The 27779-nt window shown below is 56.9% G+C and overlaps 9 protein-coding genes and 2 non-coding genes across 11 annotated transcripts; 6 read left to right on the top strand and 5 right to left on the bottom strand.

The window, feature by feature from the left end:
• Window positions 1-1248: 1248 nt before the first annotated feature.
• DICSQDRAFT_136296 (uncharacterized protein) lies at window positions 1249-3070 on the bottom strand. The gene is made up of 4 exons (XM_007365419.1): window positions 2943-3070; window positions 2334-2880; window positions 1856-2214; window positions 1249-1776 (listed from the first exon to the last, which is right to left on the bottom strand). The coding sequence occupies exons 1-4, from the start codon at window positions 2955-2957 to the stop codon at window positions 1465-1467; spliced, it is 1233 nt and encodes a 410-aa protein (XP_007365481.1). The 5' UTR covers window positions 2958-3070; the 3' UTR covers window positions 1249-1464.
• A 117-nt stretch (window positions 3071-3187) lies between these two features.
• Window positions 3188-3258, bottom strand: DICSQDRAFT_t77. Its single transcript has one exon. It is a non-coding gene; the product is annotated as a tRNA-Gly (tRNA).
• A 162-nt stretch (window positions 3259-3420) lies between these two features.
• DICSQDRAFT_105472 (uncharacterized protein) lies at window positions 3421-6840 on the bottom strand (the record flags this gene model as incomplete). Its single annotated transcript, XM_007365418.1, has 4 exons — window positions 3421-4340; window positions 4399-5358; window positions 5411-5854; window positions 5905-6840. The coding sequence occupies 4 exons, from the start codon at window positions 6838-6840 to the stop codon at window positions 3552-3554; spliced, it is 3129 nt and encodes a 1042-aa protein (XP_007365480.1). The 3' UTR covers window positions 3421-3551.
• Window positions 6839-10823, top strand: DICSQDRAFT_154978 (RCC1/BLIP-II; the record flags this gene model as incomplete). The annotated part of the gene is made up of 6 exons (XM_007365417.1): window positions 6839-6944; window positions 7655-7941; window positions 8529-8753; window positions 8822-9737; window positions 9793-10149; window positions 10236-10823. The coding sequence occupies 4 exons, from the start codon at window positions 6839-6841 to the stop codon at window positions 9683-9685; spliced, it is 1482 nt and encodes a 493-aa protein (XP_007365479.1). The 3' UTR covers window positions 9686-9737; window positions 9793-10149; window positions 10236-10823.
• Window positions 10824-11138: 315 nt separating this feature from the next.
• DICSQDRAFT_136294 (uncharacterized protein) lies at window positions 11139-12797 on the top strand. Its single transcript, XM_007365416.1, has 5 exons — window positions 11139-11325; window positions 11391-11974; window positions 12032-12290; window positions 12358-12471; window positions 12554-12797. The coding sequence occupies exons 2-5, from the start codon at window positions 11452-11454 to the stop codon at window positions 12621-12623; spliced, it is 966 nt and encodes a 321-aa protein (XP_007365478.1). The 5' UTR covers window positions 11139-11325; window positions 11391-11451; the 3' UTR covers window positions 12624-12797.
• Window positions 12798-13105: 308 nt separating this feature from the next.
• DICSQDRAFT_t76 lies at window positions 13106-13176 on the bottom strand. Its single transcript has one exon. It is a non-coding gene; the product is annotated as a tRNA-Gly (tRNA).
• A 108-nt stretch (window positions 13177-13284) lies between these two features.
• DICSQDRAFT_169787 (P60-like protein) lies at window positions 13285-15102 on the top strand (the record flags this gene model as incomplete). Its single annotated transcript, XM_007365415.1, has 7 exons — window positions 13285-13490; window positions 13555-13619; window positions 13710-14041; window positions 14127-14504; window positions 14570-14821; window positions 14887-14963; window positions 15030-15102. 7 exons carry the CDS (start codon window positions 13285-13287, stop codon window positions 15100-15102), a joined length of 1383 nt encoding a protein of 460 aa, XP_007365477.1.
• Window positions 15103-16999: 1897 nt separating this feature from the next.
• On the top strand, window positions 17000-17463 carry DICSQDRAFT_146918 (60s ribosomal protein l34-b; the record flags this gene model as incomplete). Its single annotated transcript, XM_007365414.1, has 3 exons — window positions 17000-17158; window positions 17223-17326; window positions 17382-17463. 3 exons carry the CDS (start codon window positions 17000-17002, stop codon window positions 17461-17463), a joined length of 345 nt encoding a protein of 114 aa, XP_007365476.1.
• A 495-nt stretch (window positions 17464-17958) lies between these two features.
• On the top strand, window positions 17959-20560 carry DICSQDRAFT_136290 (2-phosphoglycolate phosphatase). The gene is made up of 10 exons (XM_007365413.1): window positions 17959-18123; window positions 18201-18292; window positions 18347-18493; window positions 18546-18853; window positions 18929-19032; window positions 19101-19537; window positions 19594-19700; window positions 19759-19908; window positions 19971-20056; window positions 20113-20560. The coding sequence occupies exons 1-6, from the start codon at window positions 17976-17978 to the stop codon at window positions 19199-19201; spliced, it is 900 nt and encodes a 299-aa protein (XP_007365475.1). The 5' UTR covers window positions 17959-17975; the 3' UTR covers window positions 19202-19537; window positions 19594-19700; window positions 19759-19908; window positions 19971-20056; window positions 20113-20560.
• Window positions 20561-20899: 339 nt separating this feature from the next.
• On the bottom strand, window positions 20900-22109 carry DICSQDRAFT_136289 (uncharacterized protein). Its single transcript, XM_007365412.1, has 5 exons — window positions 22071-22109; window positions 21899-21993; window positions 21514-21847; window positions 21171-21464; window positions 20900-21117 (listed from the first exon to the last, which is right to left on the bottom strand). Exon 3 carries the CDS (start codon window positions 21832-21834, stop codon window positions 21625-21627), a length of 210 nt encoding a protein of 69 aa, XP_007365474.1. The 5' UTR covers window positions 21835-21847; window positions 21899-21993; window positions 22071-22109; the 3' UTR covers window positions 20900-21117; window positions 21171-21464; window positions 21514-21624.
• Window positions 22110-22562: 453 nt separating this feature from the next.
• On the top strand, window positions 22563-23860 carry DICSQDRAFT_154973 (uncharacterized protein). The gene is made up of 3 exons (XM_007365411.1): window positions 22563-22812; window positions 23277-23492; window positions 23543-23860. The coding sequence occupies exons 1-3, from the start codon at window positions 22615-22617 to the stop codon at window positions 23585-23587; spliced, it is 459 nt and encodes a 152-aa protein (XP_007365473.1). The 5' UTR covers window positions 22563-22614; the 3' UTR covers window positions 23588-23860.
• Window positions 23861-27779: the final 3919 nt, after the last annotated feature.

Below are 27779 nucleotides of genomic sequence, written 5' to 3'. Positions count from 1 at the left end.
CGAGTTGAAGGGCGGAGCGCTGCATATATGTAGCTAGCACATGTGGACGGATCTGGTCTTTGTCTTACGATGTTCCAATCAAGCCTCGTATTCATTGAGGAACAACTTCATAGGACATTCAAGGTGTCGTCTTCTGAAGGGACCGACTTCTCGGAATTATGTGATCCTTTGACTATTTCATTATAGCTTCATTCCTGTGAAACTGGTACCGAGATGTAGAACGAGGTGGATCCGAGGACCGTCTACAATTGTCCTTCCCTTGGCACGATTGATGTTTCACAACGGGGAGCGGATGGCCATTCCACCTCCGGAACCTGGCCTTACCCACACCCGTCTCACGTACCTTCTTACTGCACGCATCCCACAGATATACCCACTGTGCACTTGCAGCCAGGTTTTCCGGGCAGGCTGGCGAAGCTTGCTCAATCGCACCCCTGGACTCCCGACTACTTCAAGGACCCCACATTTTCGGAGGGACCACCCGTTGCCCCCGGACAAGTCTCACAGGCACCGCACCAATCTTCTGAAGTGATACTTGTTGAGCCTACAAGACCTCGTCACGGGAAGCGATCGTTAATACAAGGCAGAAGGGGAAAGGAAGGAAGGGCGAAGAGCATACTGTCACGCTACCTCGTAGCCTCAACAAAGGAGCCATCAAGCGGCTTGGGACCGGCTTCGAAGACGTGAGGCTCGGATCGCGGTGGCTTCACTGCGTATTTCACATCTCAGTTCTACGTCGTGCAATGAGCGATTTGACTGCATGTAGATTGATGCGTCGACTGACTCCGACGAGGTCGCGATTTCTGGAGTTCAAGAGCATTTCGTTGGGGGGCAGGCTGACATACCCCTGACCGCACTGCGCAAGTACAATGCCTCGCCATCCGTTCGACGGCGCAAAAAGAAAATGACTCACTGCACCCGCTCCAGATACCCCGCCTCGCTACCGACCTGTCTGGATCACCGCAAGACGACGACATTGAGCTCAACGCCGGAAGCCCATAAGTTCCGGACTATGAACTCCTGCTGGTCAAATGAGGTTTGACCAGTCTGCACACGCTAAGCGTTTGAACCCCGTTGTGAAGATGGTGGAATGCCACTTCAGAACCCGCGTCGAGTACGCAGAAGCCGGGCGCCGAGACGAACAGTATTTGTTCTCTAAGGCAGGAATTAACTCACTCGAGGAGCGCAACAAACGAACCTTGCTGACGTCTGCAGGCTTCACGCTGTACTGCTCTTTACTGGTGGAATAACGAGGTACAGAGACCGCTCGCTATAGCTCGTGATGTTTGCCGATCGACGTTCAGATCCGCGAGATATACATGCTGGCTTTAGTAGTGCTGCTGTCCTATGACGTGTATCCAACAGATCACCTCCAAAGGTGTAACGCATCTGCGAGTAGGCTTTTTTCTGATTAGGCATTATATGGCGCACTAAGTGACGTCCTGATTACCGCGCTCCCCTGCCTCATCTCGGGTCCGGTCGCTTGGGGTATGCCTGGCCTTGCGGAGGGATTGAGCGATGGGCCCTATGGGTAGGATGGTAGGTGGAGGGCGAGCTTTCGTCACCGCGGAAGCGGGGTCGCCTCGTTTCATCGCCGAGAGTGCTCTGCTTCGAAGCATAACCCGCAGAGAGGGTGTTCGCGGCGTCGCGGCCAGGGATAGCCCTCATAGCATCCGCATTGCCTAGCGGCGGGGCCCTATGAGGCACGATCGGAAACGTCGAGGGGGAAGCTGAAGATCCTGCTGATAGACTGGCGGAGGCCTCCGCCCTCGTCTCCTGCAGAAAAAATACGGACCGTCGATCAGCCTCCGAATAGACGACGCCAAGCAGAAACGCAGCGAGGGCCGCTACGCACCGCAATGAGCTCCCGGTACCGCTTCAGCATCGCGCTGAGGAACGTGTCGCCCGGCTGGACCTCCCACTCCCCGGGGGCTGTCACGCCGTGCTTTGCGAGCTCGTCCATGATCCGCTTGAGCTCCGCGCTCTTTGCGACGAGGTTCGCGGAGCGCCCCGTCGCTGGCCCCGGACTGCCACCGAGAGCCCCGAGCGAGGCGAGGAGCTGCGCGACCTGGAGCGCGGCGGGCGTGCTCCACTCGTCCTCGAGCTTCTGGCCGGGGATGAAGACGTCTTTGAGGGCGCGCCGGATGCTGGGGATGAGCTCGGTGTAGGGCATGAGGTTGAGCTGGGGCTCGGGCCTGCACAGATACGTCCAATCTGTGTATCCCAGCGGAGTCAGCGAAGATGCAGCATGGTCGGACAGACAATGACTGGGGGGGAAGGGGGGGCACCGATTACAGGTGTACAGCGGACAGAAAGCAGCAGGAGACACGCACCACGCAACACCCAGCCAGACCCCGCCTCCCTCTCTCGGAACACGATCCGCTTCGCACCGTCTGCGCCCTCCTCAACGTCCGCGCCCCGTGTCACGACGAGCGCGATCGCGTTCTTGAGCTTGTTCAGCACCTTCACGCGCACCACGCGGCCCCCGACGCCCTTGGCGACCACGTCGACGAGCGACATACTGATCCGCCATCTCTCTTCCTCCGCCCACTTCACCGTGCCCTTCGCTACCCATCGGTTCTCGCTCGTAGCGTCGCTGCCGCCGTCATCGTCCCACGCCTGTCCTGAGTCTAGAGTGACGCTCCGTGGGGGCTGCACGGAAAACGGAGGGTCGGGAAACGGTACAGAAGGCTTGTCGAGGAGGCTCTTGGGCAACGCGCGGAGACCGAAGCCGGGATAGGCACGCCAGGGGAACGCGTTCGCATACTGAGATGGCTTGAGGTGTAGCGCGGGATGCGTGGGGTCGAGGACTCGTTTAGGATAGGGCGGCCGGTTGCTTGTGACTACATAGGTAATGCTGCCTGGCGTCGTCCGCTTGAACTGCGGCGAGAGATGTATTGTTGAGTGTCGCGAGTGTGATCAGGAGTGAAGACGGGAACCACCTTTATGGACTTCATCCCGGAGTTGGGCTTCGTTAGGCGACTTAGCTCTAGGCATTTCTGCATAGCAGCAGCCTTCAGACAACCAGAATCCACCTCGCACTGAACAAGGATTGCTGAGACATAGAAACAAGGGACCTTGGTAGAATCCCAAGCGTGACGCAAGGTCGGGGGAAATGCGAAGCCGGCAGCATCTGACCAATATTGAATACTGCACTGAAACAAAAACATAAGCGCCTTGCGCGTTATGCATTAAGGGGGAATCGAACCCCCGGCGGGTCGATGGCAACGACCCAGGTTACCACTACCCCATTAATGCTTGACGGTATAGCTCACATAACGTCACCCAATTATAGGCCCCGATCGCGTTGACGATTTTGAGCCCGCGATACGAACCTCGACTCCACACTTACGACATTGTAATCGCCCTGTTATCATAGCAAATTGTTACTTTCTGGTAGGTTTGCGGCTGAAACATTGGCCGTGCTGCAAAGACAGGAATACCAATTCAGAGTACAGCAATACAAGCAGATTCCACGTAATAAATAATTCAGACAACACAACCTCGCCGACCTACAAGAGCCACAGCCAGAACCGCATGCAACACAAGCCTCAAGCTTTAGCGGCCCTCGCCCGGCTTGCCCTCGTTTTCGTCGCCGCAGGTGGTACTGCAGCCGTAGGCTCCTCAGATGCATCGGACGAAGCTACAGCGTTCTTCCCTGCGGACCTCCCAGCGGCAGCAGAGCGAGTGCCCTTGCGCGCCTTCGTGCTCGGAGCAGCCTTGCCCTCCTCTCCATCGTCGTCCCCATTCGACTCGGGAGTGTTCTCCTTGTCCTCTGGGATTGCCGCCTCGACCACCGCACTCGATGCGGCAGCAGCCCCTCGCGTACGCGTCGCCCCGATGCCACGACCAGTCGTAGGCACAGGAGTGGTCCTCGGGACAGGGGTACGCCTTCCACGGGTAGTGCGCGGGGCGTCTGTCTCGGCAGTGGGAAGGGGAGGAACAACGTCTTCGGTCTCTTCCTGCTTCACAGAGGACTTACTGCGCGCCCCGCGGCGACCTTTGGTGTGCTCGCTGGTGTTGCTAGTGGCGCGCTCCCGAGGTAGGGAGTCGAGAGGGTCGTCATCCTCTTCCTCGTTGACCTCGATCGGTTTGGCGCGTGTCCCGCGCCGTGTGGTGCCGGCCTTTGTGGCCGTTGCAGGGGTCGGGGTCTTCGCGCGTGTCTTGCGAGCAGGGGGCTTTGTGTCCGCATCATCTGTGATGGAAGTAGTCGACGAGTCCGTCGTGGTGCGGGTACGACGTCCAGCTCGGGTCGGCAGAGATTCGGGCTCGTCCTCGTCCTCCTTGGGTTCAGGAGTAACGGGCTTCGCTGCCGCTTTGCCTCGGGTTGCGCGTGGAATCTTTAGAATCCTGTCAGGCAAACAGCCACGGACGCATACTTAGAACAACCACACGTACCTGCCCCACGGCACCATCTGCCGTACGCGCCCTAGTCCTCCTTGCGGTCCGACCCTCGGGCTCCGATTGGTCCAGAGCCAGCGAAGCCGCACGCGTGCTCTTCGACGGGGCAGACTGCGGGACGGGCGTCGGAGCCTTGCGCGCGATCCTAGTCGCGGGCGCCCGCTTGCCTCGTGTGATCTTCGCAGGGAGCTCCTCAACAGGCTCTTCCTGCTGCTCCTCAGGCTGCTCCTCTTCGTGGACATCTTCCTCTTCCTGTCCATCCTCTGTGATAGCAGGCGCGCGGTAAGCCGCCGGAGTGCTGAGTATCTCCTGCATGCCGTCCATGCGCGGCGTCTCCGGCCGTTGCGGTTGGGGGCGGAACATCTCGCGCACACCCGCGAGGACTGGTGTAGTCTGCGACTCCCCGCGCGGGCGCCCGAAGACATGACGCAGGTCGGCCATATGCGGGGTCGCCGGCGCAGGAGCGTTCTGTCCATGCGCGGGACGCTCGGACTCCTGCTCCTGCCCCTCGTCCATGTGTGTGCTGCCGTCCCCCTCGTCTTCCTCCTCGAGGAGGATGTGCGACGGCCGGTGTGGGCGGGCGTGGTCGGGTGCAAGGAGGGAAAAGCCACCTTCGCGCTTGCGCGGGCTGAGGCTGAGGCTCTGCCGGCCGAGGCTCTGGCGCTGCTTTACGCCCTCCACCATCTGCTTCATACGAGCGAGGAGGACGGCGGTGTCCTCCTTTTCTTCTTCTTCCTTCACATTGATTGTTGTGGTGGAGGCGGTCGAAGACGTGGACGTGGACGCTGCCAACATGCTCTCGACGGAGGCGGACGACGAGGACGATGCGGGCTGGCCGAAGCTGGGGGAGGGGAGGGGCGCGAGCGAGGGGAAGAGGGTACGTCGGGAGCCGGGGGTCTGGCCTTTGAAGAAGTTGTCAGGGGTCGCGAGGGCGGAACGTCTCCGCGCGCGGATGGCCTGGCAGGAGCTGCTCAGCCAATACTCTTTGCACACGATTGTGATTACTGACCTCACGTTCTTCTTCTGTCACCTTTTCCCTCTTCACTAGGGAGCGGGGCGTTGACAATGGAGTAGGCCCACTTGCAGAAGGAGCTTGGGAATCTTCCTCCTTGATCGCGGGGACCTGGATCTCGTTGACCTTCCATGGGGCAACAACGCGCACGCGGCGCGGGCCCGAGTCAGGTGCAGCCCCGACGCCTAGAGAAAGACGCGGTCGCTGGGAAGTCCATGGTATCTGGGGAGTCATGAACTGGCCGAGGGGGCGAGGGGGCTCGGCTATCAGGGTATCGTCTCGTTCGTCTTGGTACTCGTATTCGTTCTCTTGTTCCTGATAGTCTTCTTCAGGTTGTTCGTAGTTGTAGTCAATCTCTTCAACCATCTCTTCATCCTGTCCGTCTGTGATATCATGTGCAAACTCTTCGTCAAGCGTTGGTTCTTCCTCTTCCTCCTTCGGCTACAGTAGGTCAGTGTGTGCACGCTAGGGCTCGAGCAGACCGTGCTTACCTCTACGGAAAGGCCGCGGAAGGCCCAGCCAAGGCTGCCCTTGACCGCGTCCAAGCTCTTGCGCCATCCAGAAACTTGCTGATGACCCTCCGGTGGGGGTATCTCTTGCACGTCTTCGTCACTCTCTTCCGCAATCGCGTCAATGACATCCTCGACCTCTTCCGCCTCCTGCTCTTCCTCCTCACGCTGAATTTCACGCTGCAGCACTGCGCGTTGTGCAGAACGAATGAGTACAGCGCGATGAAGAGACGCTCGAGGGCGCCGAACAGGAGTCGCAGGGTATTGGGGCATCATAGGGAGGGGAAGAGGGAGGACGGGCTCAGGCTCGACCTCATCCAGAATGACGAGGTCCTTCTCCTCTTCGACCACGCGCGGGGTATTGCTTTGGACGAGGACAATCTCTTCCAACTCTTGAGCAAAGGGAGTGCGCAGAGGTGTCTGCAGGACACGAAGGTTCTCTTGGGGGTCGTGACTTGGACGTGGTGTAAAAACCTGTGCAGTTGCGATCATCGAGAGGCGTAACGGACGTCGCTCGCCCGCGGGAGTCATCTGCGTGGGCGTATTGATGAGGGCAGAGCGAAGGTGCTTTGGAGGGTATATGAAGCGGAACCGCTTCTTGTGTATCTCGATGACAGAGTTGTTCTGGAGAGGCACCGTGGTTGGGCCGTGTGCGTTTGCTGGGGCAGGGAACATCGGCTCGTCGTCGAGTAGCACGCCATTGGTGCCGATGATAACAAGGAACGCCTTGCGGTCAACAAAGGTAATCTTTGCGTGGACGGCGGACACGGCGGGGTAGTAGAGACGGAGGGAACACGATTGGTCGCGACCGATGGTGATTTCTTCGTCGTCGATGGGGTATGAGGTGACGACAGACTCAGGAGACTGCTTGCGGAGAAGTTGAAGTGCGCCAAGACGCCCTACGTCGCTCAAGTCCATGCTTTCGGTGGCGCAGAGTCGCGTCGGCACTGTGTTCGGAGGCGGCGGGGTCGTCGACGACGATGGCGGGAGCCAACTTCAGAATCAACCTGCGGAAGCGCGCCGTGCGCGTGACCGCGATCCACACGCGCCTTCTATACTTGACTAAACTACGGATTGATACTTTGCATTGACGGTTTAGAACCATGGCTGAATAGCTCAGTTGGTTAGAACGTAATATGAATATCGGGACCCTCATGTGCTGCCCCAAGTCAGCACGTGAAAGATAGTGTAAGTGGTCGGTTCGACCCCGTCGGTGGCCAATTTTATGGGCTTTCCATTTCATGGCCCCCGGTCGTTTGATGCTCCCCAAGATATTGTCACCTGGTACTACTTGAAAAGTATGGCAAGGAGGTTTTATATTTCGTGGAACGGGTGGTCCAAGTGTTGTACAGCGAGGGAGAGTGTCTGACAAGGTATTTCGGCACCGGCGTGGCGCAGGGCCCAAAGTGCAAATGACGACAGGCTGTGGTACCTGCTTTCACCTCGACCACACCCTCTCTTCGCCCTTGCTCATCAATTTCGTGCAGGAAACAAGACATGCCTCCGACAAGGACGACTCGCTCTACTGAAACGCGTTCGACACGCTCAAGCACCCGCAAACGGGCAGGCTCGCCTCCACCAGCTCCCGCGGCCAAACGTCGTGCAGCCGCGAAACCTAAGGCTGCCCCAAAGTCCAAACCCTCACAGAAAGAAAAGGAGGACGAAGCCCCAAAGCCCAAACGCACATCTCGCCCTCGGAGAGCTCCTGTGCGCAAAACAGACCGCAATGCAGCCTACACTTCTCGTCCCCTCAACGCACGTCAAAGAGACCTCCCGTTACTCAACCCGTTACCTGCACCACCGTCGCGCGAACGACCATGCTGGCAACTCTTTGGCTGGGGTCCGGACAACAAGGATGGGCCTATGGGTACTGGGGATGAATTCGCAGCGGAGAAGCCCAGACGGAGCAAGGTCGTGGAGAAATTGATCGAGGATGGAGAATTCGGCCTCAACAGAGCTGGCTTGGTCGCCGTTGCTGCCGGTGGATTTTTCTCGCTCGTGGTGGACGAAGTTGGCCAGGTACGTGCCATCCTAATGCAGAATACCCAACACGGTCCTAGGTCTCGCAGGTCGCTATCTTTCTTCAGCCGCCTCGTACCATGTGCATTCACCAGCCTGGACTCAGCGCGGTGGTCAGCGTGCGTATGGGGCGGGTGTTGAAGGAGCAGGTTATGTTGGATGATTGTACCATAACAAACTTCCGCTGCCTATCCTGCAGTCTAGTTATCATCTCAGACCATTTGGTATCTTGGCAATTCTTGCACGGGGACCTCGTGGACACAGGAAGCTCTCTTATCCTGGCAAGACTGGGACACTGCAAGACGCACTCGAATACATGTTCGTGGGACTGCGTCGCATGTGTTCTCGTTTGTCGGGCGGCCATTATACGTCACGTCGACAGTACCTGCGAAGGTCGAGTCCTGGAGGCCAATTACTTGCGCTCTACGCCGCAATACGATATACTAATCATCTTTGATGTGCTTGTGGACAAGCGGTCACGCACTCCTCTGAACCGCCCGACGCATCGTGAACGGACTCATGGCCCCCACTTCCGGAGACGCAGACGTTCTTCGAGCGGAAACTTACACAAGCTCACCCTCCTTTAGGTCTGGTCATTCGGAAACAACGAAGTCGGTCAATTGGGACGGACAACGGTCAAGAGCGCGGACGGTGTAGAAGTGGACTCAGAAACATCCGTACCCCTGCACACACCCGTCCGCATCCGCCGCCTCTCAGACGAGTTCTTCCGCGCCGTCCGAATAGCAGCCGGCAGCTGCATCGCGGCAGCTCTCAGCGACCGTGGCGAGCTGCGCGTATGGGGGGCCTACTACGTCAGTATTCTTCGCTTCATTCGTGCCAAGCCAATCTAGACGTTGACCATACCGACCTCACCGCGCAGTTCTCACAAAACAGCGGCGGCCAGAAGTTCATGTTCTCCCCCCATGTCGACACACAGCCCTTTCCGGTCCATATCCCCGAGCTCGTCGGGGAGCGCTTCTCCGACGTCGTGGCCGGCGCTAACCACCTCGTTCTCCTCACCGTCGACGGCGACGTCTACACGATCGGCAAAGGGTCCGAGGGCCAGCTCGGCCACAAGGTACCCAAGGCGACGCCCACGCAGGGCACGGTGCCCTACAAGGTACTCCGGAACACGCACGGGCACCGCGCGGTCGCGATCGGGGCCTCGAACGACACGTCCTTCTTCGTCGACCAGCAGGGCGACGTCTGGGTGTGGGGCCTGAACGGTTACGGGCAGACTGGCACAGGCAGCAAGCAGAACGTCCTGTGGTACCCGCACCAGGCGAAGCGCGTGCGCAGGAAGGACCTAGGGGGCAAGGCGACGGTCGTGCAGATCGTGGGCGGCGAGCGGCATACGCTGTTTCTGGCGTCCGACGGGCGAGTGTTCGCGTGCGGGAATGCGGAGGATGGGCAGTTCCAGCTCCCCGCTGGGGCGGAGGGCGACATAGCGAAGGAGGTCGCGCGAGTCAGCGAGCCTGTGCCCGTGCAGTTTCCGCACGACGTCAAGGAGGACCCGGTCGTCCAGATCGCCGCGTCAAACCGGATGAATGCGGCCATTACAAGGGATGGAGTGCTCTACACCTGGGGCTTGAACAGCGGGGGTATGCTCGGGACCGAAGTCGAGTCGCCGGACGACATCATCAAAACGCCGAAGGTGATCGTCCGTAGGGAAGGATCGTGGCTAGCGAAGGCAGTTTCCTGTGGGGGCCAACATTGTCTTGCGCTTCTGCGGAAGAAGCCTTGAGCTGTCTCGCGACGACCCTTTCCGGTACCTGTTGTTGTGACTACGTCGGTCGGTGAGCGCATGTGCTTCGCGAAGGTTTCACGCGCTGAATGTCGCCTATGGCTTAGTGTCAGCCAGTTGTTCGGGTTTCAATATATGTCCACAAGACAGCTACTCTCCTCCGCCATACTCAAGCACAAACCTCCCTTGCAAGAAGCATGTTAGCGAAATACCCCTGCATGACTGTATCCTAATCTGCTGCTATATTTCCTTCTTGATTGCACTGTGTGGTTCTCTTGCCGTGTAACATATAGTAATTGAGGCGGAGGCGAACATCATCCATATCAGTCTGTATTTGTGCAATCCATCCCAAAGAGTGTCGAAAGCATGTACAAGAAGTGGGTGGCCGAGTTTACCCTGGCCTACGTACGCAACCACGCCGTCTTTGCCAATTTCTTCTGCTTTTTCTGTTCCTTGAACCGTTCCTGTTGCGCACGTTCTTGCTATCAGCATCGTTCGACCTGCAAGCACAAAACCCTCCGTCAACCACCGAAACTCGAACGGTACTCACCAGGTCCTTCTTTGTCGGCCTCTTCCGCTTCCTCCCTTCCTCCTCCTCATGCGCCTCTTCGAGCTTGCGCTGTGCGACCTCGTTCTCCCACGCGTTCACGTCGAAGTAGAACTCGCTCATCCGCTTCGCCCGCTCGTACTCGGACAGGTGCGTCGGGTCCCGGCCATCGGGCCGCGCGAACGTCCCTGTACGCGCGTTGAACTTTGCCGTATACGTGAATGCGGCCGGGGTCGAAGAGCCGGCAGTGACGAGCGAAGGGTCGAGATGGGCGAGCGCGGGGTCGATGCCTTGTGCGGCAGCCGCGGTATACAGGTCGTAGTTTGGGATTGAGGAGGTAGGTTGTTGCTGGGAGGGTCCCGCTTTCGAGCTGGACGGTGCTTCCGAGGTGCTGGTGTTGGAGGGGCCTGCCTCAGCAGTAGGCTGGAGAGGGTTGACCCATGTCGTTTCTTGCGTTACCGAGTTGTAGAAATAGTAGGCACTGTGAGCAGGGGACCATACCGCCTGCCAAGTGCCCTGAGAAGCCGCTGATGCTGACGGGGACGCAGAAGAGGACTCGGAGGTAGACGTAGAGGCAGAGGCAGATGCAGCATTCGCGGCGGAGGGAGAAGGTGTGGGTTCAGCCGAGGCGTCATCACGCGACTTGCTCTCCGAGTCGTCTGTGGCCTCTGACTGCCCGCGTTCCTGTCCGGAGGGGACTGAGACAGCTTCAGAATCCTCGCGACTAGGTGAGTGGTCGTGGGGGGCGGCTGGGGAGGCGGCTCCGGAGGGGGAAGGCGAGCGGGACATGGTCGAGGCTGGAGATGAGGTCAAGGTCGAGGGCCAAGAAGGATTCAAACTCCGATGTGCGTACGCTTGGCGTGCAAAGCCGGTACCTGCACCGCGGCGCGCCCGAGTCTGTCCATACCCTACCCGCTACCAAATCCTCTCTTCCGTCTGCCTGCATTTCTACCTAGTGTCTTAGACGTTTCGTGAGCTGCACGACCCGGATTCACGAAGAAATTGGGAAGTTAGACGACGCTGGTCGTCAGACCGTGATACCTCCACAAACGAAGACAAGGAGCGGCGCATCTTGCACCAAGCCAAGCCCAAGGTGCGTGTGTATTCTTGTCTGTGGGACCCCGTGTTGGGCAATCTATTAAAACGATGCACCCATAGACTCATACCAGTTTCCGAACGAGTATCTCCAAGGAGCCACTCAACGATTGGTGTTCCAAGGATGGCCTCGCCGGACCGCCCGCACTACATCCCCCTTCCGCCGCCCCCGCTTCGCTCCGCGATGAAGCACTCGTCCCGGCCAGGCACTCCCAACCAACCCTCTGTCTCCTCTCCTCTCCTATCTCCCCCAATAGCAACTTTGCCTCTCGCCTCCCCACCATCCTCCATTACGACTCCAAGTCCAGGCATCAGCGGCGGACCATCACCGTACAGTTCCGCACACCCGTCTTCATCGATGGTCGCCTTCAGCTCCTCTCAGGGCCCTGGGTCGCCCCTGGTCGCAGCCCAGGGATACCAGCCGAAGGTGTCCTTCGATACTCTTGAGAACCCGCAGGCGAGCATGTTCTCCTACACGCTACACGTGCAGAGCGAAGGCTACACCAGGACGCGGAGCACGCGTGTCTTCCTGTGTGCGTCCAGCCCCGATGAGAGCGGCAGTCAGGCACTGGAGTGGTGCTTAGAGAGTTTGGTGCAAGACGGGGATGAGCTAGTCGTATTCCGGGGCATTGACCCCGATGACTTCGGTGCGTTCGAGATAACCTCGCGATAACAACGCGCGAAACCTCTGACTCGAGAATCAGCAGAGAAAGACCACGACCAGTATCGCGAAGATGCCCGCGAGCTGATGCGCCTTATCCAGGAGAGATGCGTCGAGTATGACTCCGAGCGGAAGCTCTCTATCATCGTCGAGTATATCGCGGGCAAGGTGACGCAGACCATCGACCGACTGATCGCGCTGTACCGTCCCGAGTCTGTCGTCGTTGGTACGCGGGGGCAGCGGAGCGTGATGCAGGCATGGGCGGGTGCATTTGGTGCGCCTGGTGTCGGAAGCGTATCGAAGTGAGTGATCTCGCTCCCCCATCTTACCCCATCGATCATGCGTGCGACAATAACGCGTTGCCCCCAGATACTGCCTCAGCCACTCGCCCGTACCAGTCATCGTCATCCGACCCGAGAGCAAAGTGCGCAAGACGATGGCGAAACGACGCGCAGACCCCAAGCGCGGCCAGCACTTCGACACGTAAGTCGTACCCTGCGTGCTTCGTCCCATCCCTCGATGCGGAGGCGACATTTCCAGCACCTAATCCCGCCCATTCATGTAGGTTGACGAGGACCAAGTCAAAGACCAACGGTAATCTCTCCGTCCCCATGTTCTCCGCTCTGACCCGATAATGTCGCGTACAATGCTGTGCATGGACATCGCGTTCATCTCTTCTACTTGTTGTGCATACCGCGTGCGCGTTGAATTTTTCGGTTGAAACCGGTCGACATTGCTTTCTGTTGGTAGTATTACCGTCGTAGCTGGACCATGTACTGTATGTACCACAATAAACACTTGGCGCTGTGGTCCTCCGTATACGTTTGGATCACTGGAGAGGCGATCTGTACACCGACGTTACGATTGTCCGATAGTGCTGAAATTATGCGCAGAGTCTTGATAGTGGACAGAATATAGATGAGGTGCCGCTGAGCCCTCGCTCTCGAGACACGGCCACAGATATGAGATGAGCTCGAACCGAAAGCTAGATAGCGACGGACTGACAGTGACATGGGTTTGTAATAGTACTATTTGTGCGATCGACGCAACAAGCGTCGACATTAATAGAGAAAAAGACAAGGCAAACGCAAAAAACACAATATGCGCAATAGCTCACTGCATTAAGGGGGAATCGAACCCCCGGCGGGTCGATGGCAACGACCCAGGTTACCACTACCCCATTAATGCCTTGAGGCCGAGCTTGCGATCAAGGACGAGTCTCGATTGACATTCCTTGCACTCCTAAGTGCTTGTATCAACATTCCCGTTGCGCCTGCCTCTAAACTATTTCTTCACATGGCGGCGACTACGTTCATAGCCTCGACATTAGGAGCCTCGATCGCTGAGCAGGTGGCAGGGAAGGCTGCTGGCTCGTCTGTCGGCGCACCAGCTCAGCGGAACCAGAGTAGCCGAAAAGGCAAGCGCGCCTGGAGGAAAAATGTCGACCTGGACGAAGTTGAGGAAGGCTTGGAGGAGCTTCGGACGGAGGAGCGGCTCACTGGGTGTGTTGTTGCATGCGCACTCAGCGAAGATTAGGATTTCTGACAGTGCACCTCAATTGTGCAGGACCGCGCTACAAAAGAAAAAAGATGAGGAGCTGTTCCAGGTCGATGTCGCTGGAGACGATCAGAGTACGTGCTCTCTCCTCTTTCCCCGGAGCTTTGCATCGCAGAGGATATCTCTGCAATGGCTAACGACATAGACATGATTGATACGTGTAGTCCGCAAAACCCTCCCGAAATTCTCAGAGCGCGTGCTCACGTCCACCAAAATCCTTGCCCAACGCTCCGCCGTCCCTGCCGTCTTCTCTCGCGCGTCTGCGTCATCCTCATCGTCAACGACTAAGGCCGAAAAGCGTAAATTGGTCACACATGAGGACAAGAGCAAGCTGCTCAGGATAGGCCAGAAGCTGAGGCGTGGGCCATTCAATGCGTATGTGGACCCAGATCAGGTCGGAGAGGGGAGCGCGATGCTAGAGTTGAGCGAGGCGGCAAAGAAAGCTGGGACGTACGACGTGTGGGCTGAGGAGGTGCCCGAGAGTGTGCCGGTCAAGGTGCGTCTCGTCAGCCTTCCAACTGCCTTTGCCGGCGAACTAATGGTTCTCATGATGTTATGCCCGCTGGCGGCGCACTATCTAGGCACCTCAATCGCATCATCCCCGTTCGCTCATCTCCCTAGCAGCTGTGCCCTCGCCGCATGAGGGCCAGTCTTATAATCCTCCTCTAACCTCGCATCAAGAGCTTCTCCGTGCGGCAAACGAAGTGGAAGAGCAGAAGTACAAGGGCGTGGACGAGCTGGAGGCGATGAAGGCCAAGATGGAGCAGGCGCGGCAGATAGCGGCAGCAGAGGCAGCAGTTCACGTCGCAGCGGGCGTCGCCCCTGGCATGACAGTTCCGGAGATCGCTGACCAAGCCGACGAGGAGGAGGGCGAGGGAGCGGAGCCACCGCCGCCAAAGAAGGTGCCAGAGAGGAAGACCAAGCAGCAAAGGAAGAAGGCTGAGAAATTGCGTGCGGAGGTGCGTCGCGGGTTCCTTGGCATCGTCGCTGTCGGGTGGTGTGCTCACACACGCACACAATGTAGAAGCGCGCTTTGGCGGAGAAGGCTGCGCGGAAACGGATGCTCGCGTCCGTCGACTCCGCGAAAGCACTCCGCAAATCTATCGCACGCGACCTCGCAACGCGCGAGCGACTCCGTGCACAGCGACAGGCGCAGATGCAGGAGAAGCTCAAGCGAGGGCTGGCAGGACAGAAGATTGGGAAGCATAAGGTCCCCGAGGGTGAGATCGATGTCCAGCTCGGGGAGGAGCTCAGCGAGAGCTTGCGTGCGCTTAAGGTACGTGCCTCCTCCGCGGCGTACCCATTTCAGACCGATCAGCTAACAACCCCTCCTTGATTCAGCCTGAGGGTAACTTGTTTAGGGATCGGTTCGTTAGCATGCAACATCGTGCGCTCATCGAGCCGCGCGCCGTCGTTACGTGCGTACTAGCCGTCGCATTTGTTGCCCTGGAGTGTCTCGCTAACCGCACACGGCTTATCCACAGTACCAAGAAGGCGAGGCGCAAGACAAAAGAGTACGAGAAGCACTCGTACAAGAAGTTCGACAGGGAGTATTAATGCTGTCGCGCTCATCGGCCGATGGCTGGATGTTCGGTATGCCGGTTAGACAGGTACGAGTACTAGGCCTAGGGTCCTTGCCTATCGATCTTTTGGGGTGTTTGACCGCTTCATCTCTGCACCAAGGTTCACTTCACACACACGTCCACGCAAAAACCGCCGGCAATGCGATTTCAGGGGTGATTATGGACAACCGTTGCGCCGCGCTACTCCCGTAGTCCCTTGTCGCGATCGACAAGTCAAGCTTCGCGGGATAACTTAATATGCAATATATTCCGCTCAGGACACCAACGATATGTGGTTACCGGTGGCTAAGCTAGCGGGGCTTTTAGACGTTGGTGCTGTCTAATTAAACTCGTGTGGCGGTAGTCTTACCGAGAAACTCCCTCTCATCGTGCGCGGGCACCGCGCAGATCGTGAGACGCATTCCTCTCGCTTCCCCCTGGCATTGTTCTCCATCTCAAAGGGAAGCCGCGAATCTCGGATGATGGATCACCGGCTCGAGCATATTGCGATGTTCACTAGATGCACCCCATACATATGCGAGCGCAGCTTAATGAGCCAATAGGCTGAAATAAAACCGGGTTCATGGCGCAACCGGGTTAGATTGCGTCGAGCACATGCTGGCTTGACGACGTGGCCGACGTAAGGATCGCGCTTTCGTCCGACGAGCACGCAGATGTCCGTGAGCTGCGGTGAACTCGTATTGAAATCGGGATTCGATGGTACTAGGGGGAGAGCCGCGGGACAGAGGGACAATGCGGGAATTGCGGGCCCGAACATCGTTCTGTGATACACTCACGTCAGGAGACAATTCTACGTGCGAGATACAGCCCCTTGGTCCTGAGACTATCGGACCAACGGGTGAAGTAGAAGGGGCTGTCAACCGTGGAAGGTCGTAACATGTGAGTGTCATCGATGAGGACCCTGAAAGGATTGTGAGTCGCCGAGGATGTCGATGACATCCGGCGTCATGGTGCCAACCATTGACAGCCTAGGCGAATGAGTGATGGCGGGTACAGAGATAAACGCAACGACAGATAGTTTTGCTGACCACAGCAGAGAACGGCCGAAGGGTATAGTCGATTTTACGTTTCCTTATCAAGCGTCGGAGGCTCCAGACCTAGGGATTGCGGCTGACTGTGAAGGACGCTCAAAACCCGAGCACATTCGACAGTGCCTCAACACGTGGGAGATGCACTGAAGTATCCTGAGATGGCAAAGGCCCGAGGGATGCTGGATCGCCGGAGATAGGATTGTCGTGCCAAATTTGCGACCAGGCAGTAAGTGTCCAGGAATACCAGGAAGTCGTGACAGGCTCCGGCAAACAGAACTGATTTACGTAGCAGGTTTCTGTACCTCTAGGCGGAAGGGACAGTAATACTATATGGGTTGAGAGGCCAAGTTTGCCCGAGCACATTGAAAGCGGACGATTTAGTAGACGAGCAAGCCTGCGAGCGCTGGTTTCATGAACCAAGAAAGACCGTCCGAGTTTGGAAGGTTAAGCGGCTTTGTGGCTTCGGCAGACTCCGGGTACTGTGCAGTACCACCAGCCACCCAGTCAACGAACCTGGACAGTACACTCGACAGCGGCGGCCCACAGCAAGTTCAAGATCAAGGTATGTCGTTATGCTGCCTCTACGTTCTATGGCCTTTAATTGACTCCGGAATTACAGGCAAACTCCCTTGAAATCCTCAAGTGTGAGTTCTCCCCGTCATTTTGGTGGGCCGTGCGACCCTAGAGGAGGTGGAGGATATGGAAGGCTTGTCTCGATGATCGGATGAGAATGGGCTTGGATGAGACAGGATTAAGTTGGCGAGAAGGGGTATTGGGTCGCGCGGGTGAATTGGTTTGCTCAACGACATCGTACTGAACGCATGTCCTTGCAGTCCAGCAATGGCCCAACGCGTCACCCTCCGCAAGCGCACTCCCTACAACACCACTTCCAACCGCCGTCGGGTGGTGAAGACTCCTGGTGGCAAGCTTGTATACCACCACCTCAAAAAGCTCGCCACTGCGCCCAAGTGTGGTGACTGCGGTATTGCGCTCCCTGGTGTACGTCTTGCTGCACTTGCATTTGCTGCGGACCTTTGTTCAACACTTTGCGTATCTTCTCTAGGTCCCAGCCCTTCGTCCCCGTCAATACGCTACCATCTCCAAGACGAAGAAGACTGTTCGTCGGGCGTACGGTGGCTCACGATGCGGTGACTGCGTGAAGTCGCGGTATGTCATCGCCCTTACCCTATTCCTTTCAGTTCCTCACATAGGCACTTCGCAGCATCCTCCGGGCATTCCTCGTCGAGGAGGCGAAGATTGTCAAGAAGGTGATCAAGTCGCAGGAGAAGGCTGGCCGCAAGTAAACGTCCGATGTATTCTGGATCTCGTGCGGCTCTGTATTTCTCTATCATACGACTGGGGGACAGTACACGAGGCTGGCAGCCTTCATGTCCTCTCCTCATACGCTCTCGATGCACCATGCCATGCCTTCCATCATTCGTCGCTCTACATCATGCATTGTACTGCTTACTGTCGCAATCAAAACTTGACCGATGAGGTCGGTATGCGGGCACTTCTGTGTAGCTTTCGCGATAACAAAGGCGAAACGCACCATGCATCGAATGCGCATCCCGTAAGCACCACGGCCTGGTTGAATGTCTTGGTTGGAGAATACCTGTCCGTGCATATGCGACACGAGGTCCTCGATGCAGCAACGGGTGCTATGAGTGAGCGTGGTTAGCAGCGTCCGTGGCAAATACTTTCTAGCCTACGATTAAATTGTCAAGGATTTGCTAGTCTTGCTCGCGCCTATGTCCAGGGTTTTGCCTCAATCGCCGGCCGAACTTGTAGCACCTCGACGGCCATCTCGATCACTATGGCAGCCCGCTTGAGCACTCGGGAGGACTACGCTAGCTTGTTGGACAAGTACGACACCTGGCTGTTTGACTGCGATGGTGTCCTTTGGCAGGGAGACAAGTTGATTGACGGCGCGACGGACGTCCTGCAGCTACTGCGGCATCACAGTGCGTCCCTAGTCTTTGCTTAGATCTAGGAGCATAGTAGTGACATGTTCACGACTATATCTGCGGTGCACTGTAAGAGAAGTCGGTGTTGTTCGTCACGAATAATGCGACTAAGTCGAGGAAGAACTACAAGAAGAAGTTCGACTCCCTTGGCGTCGAGGCTCACGTCGTACGTCCTCTCGCTCCTCGGTCATGAAAACCACGAAGGCTGAAAGTTAATAAGGATGAGATTTATGGCTCCGCGTTCGCGTCCGCGGTGTATATCTCGTCGGTGATGAAGATGTCCAAGGACAAGAAAGTGTACGTGATCGGGATGGCAGGGCTCGAGGAGGAACTGGACGAAGAAGGTATCGCGCACATTGGCGGCACGGTGAATCTTCAGTTGGCCCCTGCAGTACACTCCGACTCAGCATGCATCACAGGACCCAGAGGATAACACCCTCGAGAACTTCTCCCTTGCGAAGTGGACACCAGACCCCTCCGTCGGGGCGGTCTTGTGCGGGCTCGACACCTCTATCAACTACACGAAGCTGTCGAAGGCGTTCAACTACCTTCTCCGCAACGAAGGCTGCCAATTCCTCGTCACCAACGAGGATAGCACGTACCCTACCGCAGAGGGCTTGCTCCCCGGTGCAGGGTCGGTCAGCGCCCCGCTCCGCTATGCACTGGGGAGGGAGCCCGTAGCGATCGGGAAGCCTAAGAGCACGATGCTCGATTGCATCAAGGCTAAGTGAGTGCAGCGTAGCCTCGATCTGTCTAGGATAATCGGGAGAAGGGGGCTCATGCGAATATCGCGATTGAACAGGCACAACTTCGATCCGAAGCGAACGATCATGGTGGGCGACAGGCTGAACACCGACATCGAGTTTGGCAAGGCCGGCGGGCTATCGACGCTCTTGGTGCTGAGCGGTGCGTGCGGGGGAGCATGAGGAAAGTATCCTTGACACGGGCTAACGGAGCCTGCACTTTCCTTACAGGTATCACGAAGGAAAGCGAGATCACGGGCCCGAATGCGTCGCCCACCGTGCCAGACTACGTTACAGGGTCGATTGGCGATCTCCGGGCATTGATTTCCTAGTGTCTCTTGGTTACGCGGAGAATACGGGGAGGCGAGTTCGAGAAGCTCAAGCTCGATACTCGCTCCCGCAGAGAAGGCCATAGATGCAGACATAAAGGTGTTAATATTAGGATTGTATAAGTTAAATGAATGGTGGGCACATGTAGAAGCCAGATCTAGATGAAGGCTACTGTAGACACCAGGAAACCTGACGTTATGAAGCCTTGACGTCCGCCGCTTGACGCCGTTGGCGGTCTGCCTGAGCTAGCTCGAGGGTTGCGCTAACCAACAGGGCGATCAAGGACCCCACGATGAACCCCGCGATCGCGCCGAAAGTCGGAGTGAGCGGCCACGCCTTTCCATAACCGTTAGCACAACGTGAGCAGCTGCGGGTACCAATGCAAGACGGACCTGCCAAGGGCGCTCCCAGTCAAGCCCTATAGGTACTGCGCCCAACCATGCTCCGGTGACCGTGCCGATAGCAGGGTAAACCAAAGCCCTTTCGACGGCAGTGCGTGGTCTGAATATGAACTGAGAATGAGTTTTGTGAAGAGAATCGAAGAAACAAGAGTACGTACGAGAGCTCGGCGTAGAGACGGACCCATGTAAGCCGACTAACGAGAGAGGGGCTGTCAGAGCCAAAGGAGGGGGGCCCCAAGGCATATGCGGGAGGTAGGACAGTGAGAATAGAAAGAAGGAGGGCCGTGGAGTACGTTTGAAGTGTATGGCTGCGTAGAGCCGTCCGCGATGAGCATTTGGTGAAGTTCCGGATTCTCAGGATGGACTGTACCTCGTAACTGGGGCACCAAATAACACAGCGACTACATGGTAGGCGAATGAGGCAACCAGAGTCGTTCCCACTGCCTTACCATATGCCTATGCCAAGGACAGACGGTCAGACCAGACGTTGCCAAAGCAGAGACAGGACGTACCACCACGCGCTCCCGCTGAGCCTCCCATCCGTCTCTCTCCATTTTCTGTTTCGCAGCTTCCGCATTGTCTACCTTCCGGGCCCGAGCTGTGAGAGACCACTCCTTGACCCAACCAGCCCACCAGCATTGGAGGATGAGCGCGCCCGTGCAGATCCAAGCCAGTGTCCGTAAGGGATTCTCAGTGAGAACTTGCATGATATCTCGGTCTTCCGTTCTGCTGGTGAAGTCCCATCGCGCCAACACTCCGCCAAGAGATGGCGTAGTTGCAGGCAACAGGAGTGCAGTGAATGCGAGGAGCGATGTGTGCACGCCGACAACTGAAGTATACCGGGCGAAGGGAAAGTACGTGGGCTGTGAGGGGTGCTCCGGTCGGATTTGCGTTCGAGGGGGCGGGGCTTCCGCCGCCTTTCCCTTTCCTTTCCGCGAGGGCATGGTGAGTTCAGGACAGGGTGACGGTGATCATCGAGGTGGTACGAAGTAGAACGAAGAAGAGTCGTGAGCAGGCGGCCCCCACGCCTGCGCTGTATGCGTACGCGAGTGACTTGATTCTGCCCACCCTCCATCCTGCCGTGTCCTCGATGCTGGACGCAAGCTATATAGCTCCCAGCTGCAGCTTCTCATGGAAACATTGCTGCATTTCGCCAGATATTGCGACAGCCACTTACGAAGACCTTCATTTCAAAGGACGTCGTGCCCACCCAAGTGCGACTGTTACTGGTGTCTAGCTTGGACGTCTTTTCGCTCGCTGAGCTGGTTTTCATTCAAATCCTTGTTAGGTGTAGTAACCCTTGAGGTGACTATGGTACGTAATTGCGCGTCCAAACGCCAGGCATGACTTGTTTGGCTCCAGACGACTACCTTCACCGGTACCCCAGTATGCTTCTGAGCATTGCTTAGCTTCGACACGCAGCCGGAAAATCGTCCTCAGAATCAGGATCACAGCGTCCGCGGATATGGAAGTCGTTGGGGCGCTCTTTGAAGGCGAGAGTGTTACTCCTAGCCGAGGTATAGCGTTCCAAGGCTCTGTTTCACCCAGTCACTTATCCCTCGTCCGGCAGGCCGGTCTCAGACATTGGTACTTGTATTAGGTTCTATCTTGGACCACGCCTTCGTCCTAGCCAGCGGTGGAACCAATGCACGAGTGCCGCAGACAGGTTCATGTCTAGCCTGAACGAGTATATTTCCCTTCCGGATGGTGCTCGGTCAGTGCTGTTCGGCCCTATAGTATCGATATCCGCCACGCTCTCAGGCTACAGCGCGCATGTAAGCCAGGCGTGGCCAATGGCTCTCCTGGTCAATACATCTCCGCGGCAGTCCACTGCTAGTGACGCTGAGGGTGCGAAGATCTTTTGGTGCGCCCGTCGTCGTTCATCGGAAGAGAGAAACTGATTTCCATCCTAGTATGCTGGCTTGAGGAGAGGAGAGGCAACCAGCTTTGCCTCATGGCACGCATCTTGCCGCAGTGCCGATTTCGACCCACGTCGGATTTTGCCCTAAGTCCCTTTTGCCATGTCAAGCATCGAGCGCTCCGTTCTGACCTCGGAGGGTCCCACCTCTATCGTCGTCATTGACGGCGAATGCGACGAAAATACGTGTAGGGGCGTCGGAAGACAACGCCTTGGGGACGTCTTCCTCCACCCAATCGTCAGCGGCTCGCGACGAAGCGTCCTGTCCGTGCCGTTTCCCGAGCAGCGTGGTGTGCACGTTGTTTACAAAAAACATCTTATCTCCCTCGGTAAGTGGCATGGCTGACATATCTTCTCTTTTTCGCCTGACCCTGAAGCAGGAACGAAAGTATGATACTGGGCTGTCCTCACTAGTCACCGCCCGCGTAGGAAGCCATCAGAGATTCAACACTGGTATGTCGCACCCTTGGGGAAGGTGAGTAGCGATTGCGCACCTCTAGTTTTCCCCCCGGGGCGTTGGGATGCTATTAAGAGGAACCACGGTTGACACAGGAGTTTGATACGCGAGACCGCCATGCTTTTCGCTGCCTGTGCTGCCTCGATGCATCGAGATTTTCGAAATCACCTCTTCGGGCATCTGCATACATCGTCCACAATTAATGTAACGTGCATAGACAACTCAGATGGAATTATACTCGGCGGCCATAGCGATCGCCGAGACGACCGACCTCGTACGTTCATTCCACTCTAACCTCGCCTCTGCTTATCTCATACGACCAGTCAACACCATGCCTCCGGTCTGTCCCAAAGAGTACGCGCCATCCGAAATCCGACGTCGTTCTCCCCAATATCGAGTTTCCGTTGGAGCTTTCCACCAGACTGGTGAGCGGCGGCCATTTTCTCCAATTCTCGTGTGTATCTCCTCTCGACGTCGTTTGGAGTGGCAGACGCAGCGTTCACCTCGTGCCGTATCCAGTATCCCATATGTGACGCGACCATGTTCATCCGCACTTGCCATTCCTCCAAGGTGTCCTGAAGCGTAAGCTCCGCCACACTCTGCGCTTGCGCGGGCATCGCCGACATAAAGGCGCCGTCCATGGACGGGAGAATAGGGTACGGCGTCTCTTGCGCTCGTATTTTCGCCGGAGAAATTCCCGTCGTCGCGTGCATGGGTGCCGACGGCACCTCGACTAGACATTCTCTTGCCTCGAGGGATTGGTCTGTGTCAAGTACGACGGCGTCGAACCCTTCCACACAGAGCGCTTCGCTGAGCTGTCGGCGAGAACGGACTAAGGTGAGACTTTGATTCGCTCCTTTTGGAAAAGAGACAGCGGAGTCGAGAACAGTGTTTGTCCTCACCGTGGTCACGTTCTCAGCTGACACAACTATTTGCGTTGCGATCCCATGCATTTCGAAATACTCCGCCGTGGCTTCGATGGCTTCGTTGGCGAGGCGCTTGGATGTCGGGCCTAGCGTCTTGCAGGAAAGATTCCAACTGCTCAGCACGCTCTTCTGAACAGACGCTTTCGTGAGCTGGCGCGTGATGTCAATGAGGATACTCAGTATCAGAATCTGACCGTGCAGAACTCACCGTTCGATAAGGGAATGTGACGAAAGAAGCCCCAGCCTGCGCACAGATAGCGGCGTGTGCTAGCCCCGAGACGAACAGGAGGTTTGTCTTCAGATCGTGCTTTTCTTTGAGCTTCATGGCAGCTTCGACGCCTTCTTGCGTTGCAGATATCTGATATTCATGTTTAGGGGACTACTAGCTTGGGAATACTAACATTTGACGGCGCTCACAGAGAAGACGATGCTACGCTTGCCGTAACCTTCGGCTTCAAAGAGGTCGATGATGTCTTTGGCTTGTCTCACCAGCGCGCGCGCGTTGCCAGACTTCCGTGGGTCAAGGAAGGTAAAGTGCAGTCCGTCCACTTCCCCAAGTTGCTCTACGCCGAGTGCGACCAGCTATGGACGGTCAGTCTTTGCCTGATTGCCGAGTCTTCTACTCACATAGCGGTTCATAGCCTCCGACAGGATCCTATGCACGTCCCAATCTTCGACAGGCCTGATCACGCTCTTCGGTCATGGTTGTTCATGACTCCCGAATGCAAGGCCTACGCACCTTCCTTGGATGGCACGCTTGAACGCGGTCCATGCATGATACACGGAATCGTCTTCATGGAGGCCTCGGCGCAGTAGGCTTGGCGTCAACCACGTCGCTTTGTACGGCCAACGTCGCTCCCTTAGCACTACACCAGTGGCGTTATAGGGTATACGAACCGTCGTCGGTAGGGTGCCCGATCTACATCAGATGATAGAAGCATGGAAGGAGATGTCACGACACTCACGGTCGCGATCCAAGGTCTGCGCTACGATGGCCTTCTCCCTCTGGAGCAACGTCTTCCATGCCGTTCCATCTGTTGTTTCAACCTGACACTTTCCGTCCTTCTCATGTCCCTTCGCTACCATGCTTGGCGGCAGTGGCGGCCTCTGCGTATCCACCTTTGAGGCCTGGGTGGTGTACTGGATCACTCCGGGCGTAACCACCGGAGGCGCTGGCTTGCTGCTCTTCGGAAATGGGATCGAAGACTTGGTGGCGAATTTGACGGACGACTTCTTGTTCGGGGTCGGGCTTTGAGGTGCGCCATAGCCGAACGGGGTTCCCAGAGTCGACCTCGGAGGCGACTTGACCGGAATGCGCGATGCTCCGGCGTCCTCGTCTTGACTTGAAATCTTGCGTCTCTTCAGTCCGATCAGTGGGACGGTCGGCATGTCCGGTGGCGTCAACGCCGATTCCGGGTCGAAGATCGTTGGCGAGGAGTACGCAGACATGTTGGATGAAGATAAAGGCAGGTGCTGAATGTGGTGCTGAAATGTTGCTCGTCAATGGGTTCGCGCTTTGTCGCTTTGTCACAGGAGCGTGATGCACGCGTCGCGAATGCCTTTTTGGACATGAATAAAACAACCACCACGGTTCACGCATGTACACCCAAGGGGTGATTGAGACCGACATCGCGAAAGAACGAGCTCATGCTCGCTTGCCCTGCACTCGGATGTGTTTTGGAGCCTTGTGAATATACATGAGAGCGGGTGACAAGTCTAAATGAACCGCTATCTTTGCTTCGAGCGCGTGACCACGAATGGCGCGAATGGCATCATACGTCTCCGATTCCAGCTCGCACGGCGGGCAAAGCGCCAGGCTTCAAGCAGGGAAATTAGTGCGGCATTTATGGGCAACGCAACCTGACCCGAGCATTTGCAGTGGGCCTTTCTATCCCTCTTTGTGATTTGGGAAATCTTATAGGCACGTTGCATCGCCCGTATAGTTAGCATAGAGTTCCTCGCCCGGACCATCGCGCTTTGCCTGCCGTGTCCTGCGCAGGCTATGAATCACCATTGCGCAGAACTTGAACTTTGTTCTTCGGTTTACTGCGAGCGCCATGTTCCTCACTGCCTCCCTTGTCATGTTCCTTTACTAAGCCATACCAGTAACCTCGTAGGATGACGCTGAAAGACGGTGATCAGCGGCGTACTACGCCTCGTTATCCATCCTGCGCCTGAGCATGTGGCGTGTCTTCTGTCAAGGCCAGCTCACCAAGGTGCGCTATCACTCCCATCGACCTACCACACAAGAGGTTCGGCAGTCATTCAGACTTCTTAATGGTGGACCTACGGCGGCGAGAAGAGCGGGTCCGCGCGGCGACATGGGTTCATCCGAATTTTCTAGGAGAAGCTCGTCGCAACCACGAGACTCATGTTAGCTCAAGAAGCACGGCGACCTGCTCAGGTGGTCAACTCTGGCCCATTCCTGTGGGGGAAAGACTATCTGGCAGTAACGGCCGATCAGTGAGATCCGAGGAGCAGACGCAATGTGGTATATCTACGCACAAGATATATACCGTGGGCTGAATGCTGAATGGCGCGAGTTCGGGCTCACGGTCCTGAAGAGCCCATCTTCTCCCTTTGGTCTCTATTGCTGCGAATCCCAGTCAACTCCCCCCGTACGGGCAACGATAACAGATGCAAATACGAGCTCCAGATGTCCGATAAACGATGCGAGTGGCACCCTAGTGATTGCCCACAGAAGACGTGCCGATGAACGAATATTAAGCTTCTACTTCTAGCAGACGAAGTTGACGGGGCTCCGTACTCCTGATTCCTCAGAATTTGATACTCTCGCGGGTCCCTTGGGCAGTGCCATCAGACTGTGGACGTCCAGACAAAGATTCGTCCCCATCTGTCAGTCCGGCGATCACAGCAGCATAGAACAACATGCGGACCGTAACCCCATTCGAGTCACCTGGATGAATTTGGGGCTTGACCAGTCACCTAACCCCTCGCGGACTCGTCTACCGCACTATAGCCATGGTAGCAACACGTGGGGGTGTGCCAAGGGAGATTGGACACCGCTTGGCCCGGTCAAATAAGGTATGGCGAGTGTTGGCTCCCTTCACGGAGATGGAGCTCATAACCGGGAGCCAACGGACGCCGCTCTGGAATCGCGATGGAGGAGAGGTGCTCTAGGAATCAATCGGTGTGCGCTGGGTCTACACTGTCCGAAGCCGCGCCAGGAATTTTGCACACGATCAGGGTTGACTACTGGTGAGTATATAGGGTTGGTGGCCCCGCTGGGGACGTGAGAACGCCGCAGACACACCTAGCAACAGCTCGGAAGCATCCGACAATCCCGGACGTGACGCGCACGCATTGCCCCGGGTGGCCGACGCGTTCTGCACCTTGTGCGCGGCCGGGCTTCACATGCCATGTATGGAAGGCTCAGTATAAACACCGTGCTCGGCAAGTGGACAGGAAAATGTAACCTTCAGGAACGCCTAGCACGAACCGGGCAAGTCATTTATTCGCTCGCCCCGTTGCATCCGGCGGCGCGCCTTCGGAAGTCGTCAACGACGGCGGCTCCCCAACGCTCTCCTCGACATTCAATTCGCTCCGTCGCAGGTCGCCGCCCGGGTCCCCGATGCGTTTGAGGAAAATATATGTGAGACGGGTGCGGTCGAGCAGGTTGATGCCTAGGAGACCGCACTTCGGACGCGGGCCGCATTGCGGTCGCAAGCAATGAGGACATCGAGTCAAACCGATGAAGGAGTCCACTGCCGCGAGCTCTGGTGGTACGGTAGCCACTCTGAGACCCTCCATGCCCACGGCTTGCCTGTGGGCGCTGAGCGGTCCGATAGGGAGGGTATGTAGAAGCAGAACCCTGCTGCCTGGGCGGAGCAGGGCATCTATCAAACTTAAACTGTAGCTTCGCGCCCGATCTGGCCTAGCGGTAGAAAAAATCAGAGCGGCGTTCTCTGCATGAGAAACATGGCCGATATATCAGGCAATGTAGCGCACCATGTCCTTGAGCGGAGCTGATATGGAAGCCCGCCTCCCGTCCGCTCGAGATGCTGCCGGGTGATGTATTCGCATAAACTACAAGGAAATCACCCAAGAGTGAATCTAACATGATGCAAATCCTATGTGATGATTCTACAAATATGATACATATCTGAGACCCAGACCTCCCGAAATAGAGCATTATGTCAAACAGCGAGATGTGAACACGACAGCGCGAAAGCAGGCAGGAAATTCGAGGATAGCAATATGACGTAGAATGGGAAGGCTGCCATTCTGATTTTTGACTTCAACGTTCTGAAGAGTACTGCCATTGAGCGATTGCTTGTCCGTGATTCGCGTGTATTGCTGATGAGTAGTGGCTAGTATTGGTTGTAGTTGGTTGCGGTGTCTGTGGACGGCGCCGTATCAGCCAAGCTGCTTGGCTCGAGAGGCAGGCAAGTACTGCTCACCGTATAGTGGTCGTCTTCTAGTTTGACAAATTCGTACTGAGATGCGCTGTGAGAGAAAGGAGGAAGAGCGGTATGACCATACGAGGACGACAAAGTTCGCTGATGAGAATTCGATGACAATGCGGAGGGCGCGTAGTCCGAAGGCTGTGGGTGGGAAAAAAGATGCTGTCACTAGGATCCCGAGCTCTCAATAGGCGCAGTTCTGCTGGAGGGCAGAGCCCGCAGAGACGGAGATAACACTCGCCGAGAACGAGGGACTAGACGTCGCGCTCGACGTCGGAGTCTCCGGCGGCACGGTGTACCCCGGCACACCATACGAGTAGTTGCTGCCCAGCGTTCGTGACGAGTACTGGGTGTACCCTGACGCGTGCGTCGCGCCCTGTGAGGAGTACTGGCCGGTGATAGAAGGAATGGATAGTGGGGGAGGTGGGGAATGGTTGTGGGGAGAGGATGTCTG

This window comes from Dichomitus squalens (genome assembly GCF_000275845.1).
Source record: "Dichomitus squalens LYAD-421 SS1 unplaced genomic scaffold DICSQscaffold_12, whole genome shotgun sequence".
NCBI lineage: Eukaryota > Fungi > Basidiomycota > Agaricomycetes > Polyporales > Polyporaceae > Dichomitus > Dichomitus squalens.
Note: the sequence above shows the minus strand (reverse complement) of the source record. Positions and strands in the feature narration are given on the sequence as shown.